Genomic DNA, 7460 nt, shown 5'->3' on the forward strand with positions numbered 1-7460 from the left:
CTTAGCCTTAGCTGGAAAGTCATAAAGGCTTGTGTGTAAAGTGAACTAGGGAAGTGACAAGTGAATGACTGATGGGGCCCAATGAGCACCCGATTCACTCTCATCTTCTCTATAAATTCTCTCTAGTAGCTCATTGCAGAACATAGACCGCATAACGGTTCAAGTTCTACTCTGAGGCTTAAGTTTGTCTAAGTTCCTTTTCTTGCAATCTTAGTCTAGTAAGTTCCTTTTCTTGCAATCTTAGTCTTGCAATCTCGGTCTCGGATTTCAGATCGTTCTTCTCACAGGTCGAAGTGAGAATCAAAGAAACGCCACTGAGAAAAACCTGCTGCTCGCTGGTTACCATTCGTGGGAAAGGATTATTTTAAGGTGTGTTCTCAAACCTTCAAATACGATTCCCATCATGTCTTACATGTAACCTACAATTATCTAGCTTCACAATACAGGCAAACCTCTGACTTCGGTAAGCCCGCGGTGTCGTATAAGTCGGAAAGGCGAGCAACGCTGGAAGGAGAGGGATTCAGGATTCATGGGAACTCGAGGGATCAATGGAGCGATCTGTTGGGTACGCCGATGGCTGATCGCTCCTTTAAGCTCCCTAATCCCATGTATTACATTAAATGATCTATAGAGATATTGCAGTGATTCCTTAGACATATTGTTCAAATTAGGACAAATCTGTATTCATTGGTCGAACAATCTGTATATAATAAATTAAGATATTTGTGCTTCCTGTTTATCCACTTGAACAAAATTGTCATGTTTATCCTCTTCAGAGAAAAAAAAATAGATTTATTTATTTATTTATCGTGACAACAGAAAAGAGAAAAAAAATGTATCTACTGGCCAACAAAAATAGTGAAGAAATATAATTAGCATGCATTATATTTTCGTTGAAACAAAGCACCAGCAACATTCCAAAAATCAAACTTGAACATAGATAGTGGCTCAGACCAAGAGAAGGGGATCATTCTAGCTTATCATATTTGCCAATGGTATTACCTCTCGCACTGTGTAGAATGATTTTGTCAGCGGTAATGATGAAACCGGAAATAGATGCTGCAAAACGATGAAAATAAATGATCGTTATATTGTTTCTACATCAACTTGTTAAGGAATGCGTAGTACTTTTGAATTAAGCGAGCACTCCTATGTAACAATAGCATGGATTATTGTATGATTTGATTCATAATTATATGAAGGTGGAAATTAAGAAACAATTACAAGCAAATAAAGTTAGTCACTTCAAACGCCCCAAAAGTCAGCAAACATAAGAAACAAGACACTGCAAAGGTTTGAGATACTTTTGCTCATCTGAAATGTGGAATAGAATGAAATTTTGGCATTCAGGTTCACATGTCACACCTGAAAGAAAAGAAGGATTTGGAGAATTCTAGGGATGTTGGACAAGCAAACTTACTCTAGGTTGTATTTCCTATGTGGCAAAAAGAAGAAGAAACAAGGCGGCGAAGAGTTTTCTCTACTGACTTTCTCTCTGCATTTCCTTTGGCTAAAATGGAAGGAAGAACCGGAAGAAAAAAAAAATCGCAGTTCATCGCAAAGTCATTTCTGTCTGATTTAAAGCAAAAAACGCATTCAGATCCGTTTCCATCCGATTTAGGTGGAAAAGGCATGGTACCCAACTCCAACCTAGAAAAAGTAAAATTAATTTTGTTTCAAATAAAAAAAATTGTTTAATGCTTTTGACAATTAACTCACCTTATCCTTTGCTTGCACACCAAGTGCTTGTTGAACTGACTACACCGAGTGCATATATACCACCCAGTTTCAACTGATCTCCCAAAGAAAATAATATCATATATGCTAAGTGGGATTAATAGCTGAACTTCAATGAACAAGAAGGTTGGATAATGTGTATGCAGATGTATGCAATCGCACACATATATGGTCTGATATCATGCATTCACAATCCATGTCCTCTCGGGATGGGCAATTGGCTAGCGTATGATAGCATTGTCATCATGAGGTTTAGGGGTCAAATCCCGACTAGTAGTCGGATGCCTATCCTCCCCCATGCGAATTTGATATCCGACCTAAATGAAGGAAGATATGGAGGGACTATCGATGCCCAATATATATATATATATAGAAGATATTCAATCCTTTAATCGGTATGAGTATGCCCATAGAATATCCTATACCTGATAAGTATAGGGACAGTGGATATAGAATCTGACCCGAACTCGACCCATTAATATCCCTACTTTTGCCACCATGCATACACAATCCATGTTAAAATTTAATATTAGTTATATTGACAATGCATAAATCTAGTGTAAAAAATGAGCTTATATTTACCATATATGAAATTTCAAATTAATAGGTCTCAGCAATCAATATAAACAACATTTACATCCAGAACTATTAAATCAGTCATTGTATAAAATCCAGTATCTTACATAAATTGGGTGAGTGAATCAAGCATCAAGCTCAATGTGGATGCATAAATCTACAAAGGTGACAATGATTGTGCATGATGACCATGCCAAACCAACATCGTCACAATTATACAAAGCCATGTGGGTGTTATATTACTCGTTACAGTTGTATTTCATCGCAACCTAGAGTAACATAAAGTCATTTTGAGCTAAGAAACTGATTCAAGTCAATTCATTATATTTCATCACCACCTAGAGTAACATAAAGTCATTTTGATCTAAGAAACTGATTCGAGCCAATTCATTATATTTGTTGAATAATATATTGACTTGCATTTGTCCTCAATGAATTCCCTCGAGTTATGGACAATAGATTATCCATTAATTATCATGGACAGATAGGTAAGATCAAACATAGAATTGCAATCAATTAGGGAGCCACATGCACTGATTTGGCATGATGACAACAATTAGGCCACATTTTACATCAATTATTATATTTATGTTACAGTCCTTATTTTGAGTAGTATGTTAGTGTATCATGGGTATCGAGCTATACAAGTGGCATTCTAGTCAAACTAGATTCTTGCTACCATATTCAACATCAAGCACTACCATTCTCACACAGAATTCTAAGAACTCAAAATTCAAAATTTCATTAATAAGAAGATAATCAACAAGAGTGGGTTGGGTCCTTTTTAAAAGCCCAACCATAACTCAATCTTCCAACCCTGCAAATTTGGTAAACAAATAACCAATTCATGAACAACTTTTCCTACTAAATAAAGTATAAATTTTCCTACTTTCTCTTGACTCCTTAAAAACAAAAATCTATAACTTTTAAAAATTTATAAAATAAATTTATAACTAACCTCATCTAAAATCTCCAATATAATTTTTCTAATTTTAAATTGTATTTGGATGATTTTGCAAAACCAAGTAAAAATAAGGATTATAGGAGTCATCTGATCTCCCCCCAGCCCAACTCCATCACGCTGCTACCCACCCCCTTTATCATATTGACACCTACACTCCATGTCTCCATCTCATCTCTCATGTGTACCCACTTCCCCAAGTACTCTTATCATCATGAGAGGCATAAAACCCAATGTGTGAGATCATCAACAGACGTGTGAAGCATCTAGTTACTAAATCCTAAAAATGTAGATTGTCAATGGCCCATGAGGGCACAAGTTCTCAAAAAAGAAGAAAAAAAAATCATTTACTGATTTGTTGTTACAGAATCATGGAAGTTTGTGTTTTCATATATTAATTATGTTCATGCCTGCAAGGTTAAAAAGTTTCTTAACTCATGTCTCATTGATGTATATGGATAATGGTCATACCTTCATAGTTATGAAATCCGTGCACCTGGTTACACCTAGGCGCAAGGTTCATCAAAGCACACCATTTACACAAGGCACAGTACATGAATGAAGCGCACTTAATCGCATGCCTTTTGAGAGGTTAAGGTGCACTTGAGGAGCGGTTTTCCTCACCTCATTGAAGTTTAATTTTAAAGTTCAATCCATACCTTTAATTATCCTTTAAATTAATTATATTGCATTAACTTGCATACATGCGACACATTTTTATTGCGTGGTTCTTCCTCTCCCCTAGAAAATGAACTTCAACTCCCTTAGTCGAGGACGGATCCTCTTGACCATACTTTGCGGTCCAGAGGATGAACCACTCCATTCATTGGTGGGATCTTCTGGACCCCACTGATTATACATGTAGGGTCCAGTTTATCTCACCAATGAGATACCCCTGGTCTAGAAACGGACAAGGGGTAGGGGTACAGAGGATTTCATCAGCCTTAGTCTCTTGCAAACTTATTTCATTGATTTTCTCTCAATGTGACTCTTCCTCTCCCACAAAAAATCAATATCAACCTTCCCTCACCGCCAACGTATTTCACTGATTTTCTATGTGGTGCTACTTTTCAAAAATCTGCACCACTTTGATGCTGATTTTGGTGCTGATTTCCAAAATTAGCACCACTTTGATGTTGTATTTTGAAAATCAACACCACAGTGATGGTGTTCTTTGAAATACAGCACTACAGTGGTGTTGTTCTTTGAAATACAATATGTTGTCTTTGAAATACAACATGTTGTCCTTTGAATGCACTACTAGGTAAAACAGAAAATCGATTAAGATTTAGATACAAATCTGAAACAACCGACAATGATGGTAATGATATGATTGGGGAAAATGATGAAGATTTTGATGATTTAGGTATTTAAAGTTTAATTTTGATTATAAAGATAAACTATTTGAATGTTAATGAATTTTATATTTACATTATTGTTTAATAGTTTGTGAAATATTTAAATTTTATTAGTGAAATATTTTGGCAAAAATTCTTCATATATGTTTGAATTGGAAAAATTTATACCCAAAGCGCCTTATTTTGGTAAGGCATGCGCCTCACCTTGCACCTAGCACCTTAGGCTCTACAACATCTATGCACTTTTGAGCGCCTCACACGTTAAATAACTATGCATATCTTGATACTTATGTGCACTAGTACTTCCTCTTTCCTACATCATACACAAACATTTTACCAACAGACTCAGGCTATTTTTTTTTCAAGATACAACATTTAAAATAGAGTAATCTAACTCTCAAAAAAAAATCAAAAGTGAGAAATCCACCAGCATTGACTAATATTCTTTAGAGAACAAACCTGCCGTTATAATCAGTGCTTGAGCATTGTATTTGAGGTTACGTTTGGCCCAAGGAATAACACGACATCCAACCAACTGAAACAAAAATGTCAAAGTCAGGAAAATCCAAATTGAGAGAAATATAGAAATAACAAGTGTGAATATCGAGTTGTACTCAGTTGATCCATGTTAACATTGAAAATTGAGTAACAGATTTCAATAGTTTGGTAATTCTCAACTGACGTGGCACGAGCATATTCAATATACAATGAAGGTATGGAAAATTCAGGATGAAAATAGAGAAGTATTAGAAAGAAAACACACCGTAGGCACGGCAGCAATTGAACCAGTTAGTGCAGCTGTCTTAAGTCCAGCATAAACTGCTTCTGTGGAACAAAAGCACAGAAGTAAGAAAGTGAGTCGGTGATTCATAAACAAGGCCAACTAAAAACATATATTAACAAAAAAAAATTATGCTATGTAGCTAATAATAAAAAAAATCAATTCATTCAAATTCAAAAAGGAGGAAATGGCAAATAAAGGCCATCATATGATACCAGAAGGCCAAAAAGCAATGGCACTCTATTACATTAACAACGAGTATTATTTATTATAAATAGAAAAGTCTCAATTAAAGGGCAAAGAACATTTCACAAGAACTCAAGGCAGGTTTTGAACCAATATAGCCAGCCATAAGTAATAAGTACCAGTCCAATAAAGAAGAAATCATGATTATAAAACTCCTATCATCAATGAGAATATCTTGTTTATTTATATAGTAACGGCAATATATCTTGCATCAAACTTTAAATGATCCTCAATGCGAATAAGAAAATTATTTAAGAACCCAAAACAGGAATTTTTTTTCATGGGAAACACAAAATAAAGACAAGAAATATAGAAATTAGGTTGATAGCACATCTTAAACGACCAGGCACAGATTGTTACACATAGATAACCTGAAAAAAGTAAATTTTTGCATAATATAAACAATTACAGACTAATTGAAATAGAAGCATCAATAATCACCATCCAGAATATCCAGATTAATTAATTATTTAAATTAAAAACAAAAGCATTTTTTAAAACATGAATTGATAAAAACATCAGAATTAACCAAAATCGCCCCTTTACTTTTGGTCAGCACAACAAGCAACTAATCTAAAAAGTATTATTGTGCAAATCCACATAGTGCTGTTAGAAATCACTTAACTTCCCTGCATTATGTTAGCGTAATAAGCAACTTAATGCACTCCCATAAAATGCAGCATGTAATTCAACAGAGCATCCAAAACCTACTGATGCCTTACAGTAGAAATTAATTTGAGAACACTAGAACTAACTACTTTTAGATTGATTCAAAAATATTGCCTTTTGTTCCCAATATTCTACCGTTTTATATTTAAAATGACTACATATTCTAATTTAATACTTCTAACCTCATAAGAATCATTCTAATCTTCTACTTTATATTAGATTTTACATTTTCATTGGATCACAAAAGGTTGATATTTTTTAATAAATTAAGATTCTCGTTTACCTTAACTTTAAAGAAGCTATCAGTTTAAAATTGCTATTGAATCAATTGCTTGCCATCAGTACCAACCCTAATTCCGGGAAAAAAAAGTCTGGAAACAACTATTAGTTTGAAACTGGCTCATCTCGAAGTTTCTAAGCCATCGCTTTAACTCTTGAGAGATCCTATCCTCATTCCTACTCTTTCTCGCCTTCTCTACTGCTTCTTACCATTGGTTATCGCATATCTGCGTATGTCGTCATGTCGACTTGGTAAAAAATATGTGCTTGTATTGAGAGACTCTTTCTCAGACAAAAATTTGCTAGCTACTAAGATCTCCGATCAGCATACACATGTAAGTGAGAAATTATTAGCTTTTTCAGAGATATCAATCATTTTAATTTCAACATAAAACTGATATGATATTAACAGGTGAGAGACGATTTCACATGAAAAAAAGTTAGGATCGCGCATGAACAGAAATCAGAAGCCATAACTCATACCTCGAACGGTACTCTTAGAATTCGAGATCTTCTCCTCATTCGGTGAAGCGATCACAGGATTCATAGCTCTCGATCAATCTTTTTCCCTCGCCGATGCAGAAACCCCCTTAGGATTTTCTCAACAATTTTATGTCCGCATAGCATATATTTAAGCGAAACCTACGTGTGCACCAACCCAGCAACAGTTTGGGTTATTAGCATACCGTGGGGCCCGTAGTCATACCCAATAACTGCAGGGTATAACTTGGTCACTCGTAGACGGAGTCGGCAATAATATTGCTCGAACGAAGAGAAGCCAAGCTGGCGTTTTCCTTCTCGATGAGTTGCGACTCTGTCTTACAGGGAAAGGCCGAATGAAGAATCGACGGTG

General features: G+C 35.3%; 1 protein-coding gene across 1 annotated transcript; it reads right to left on the minus strand.

Moving 5' to 3' along the window:
• Positions 1–856: 856 nt before the first annotated feature.
• LOC121989153 (early nodulin-93-like) lies at positions 857–7249 on the minus strand. Its single transcript, XM_042543019.1, has 4 exons — positions 7091–7249; positions 5396–5457; positions 5092–5167; positions 857–1059 (listed from the first exon to the last, which is right to left on the minus strand). Exons 1-4 carry the CDS (start codon positions 7152–7154, stop codon positions 968–970), a joined length of 294 nt encoding a protein of 97 aa, XP_042398953.1. The 5' UTR covers positions 7155–7249; the 3' UTR covers positions 857–967.
• Positions 7250–7460: the final 211 nt, after the last annotated feature.

Source organism: Zingiber officinale, chromosome 6B, assembly GCF_018446385.1.
Source record: "Zingiber officinale cultivar Zhangliang chromosome 6B, Zo_v1.1, whole genome shotgun sequence".
Taxonomy (NCBI): Eukaryota; Viridiplantae; Streptophyta; class Magnoliopsida; order Zingiberales; family Zingiberaceae; genus Zingiber; species Zingiber officinale.

What these genes read in the sequence shown, in the direction of transcription:
- LOC121989153 (XM_042543019.1), bottom strand. Translation starts at nt 7,154, where the DNA reads ATGAATCCTGTGATCGCTTCACCGAATGAGGAGAAGATCTCGAATTCT. An exon ending in CAATTGCTGCCGTGCCTACG is followed by an intron (nt 5,168 to 5,395) that starts GTGTGTTTTCTT and finishes TTTTTGTTTCAG; the next exon opens with TTGGTTGGATGTCGTGTTAT. An exon ending in AGCACTGATTATAACGGCAG is followed by an intron (nt 1,060 to 5,091) that starts GTTTGTTCTCTA and finishes ATCGTTTTGCAG; the next exon opens with CATCTATTTCCGGTTTCATC.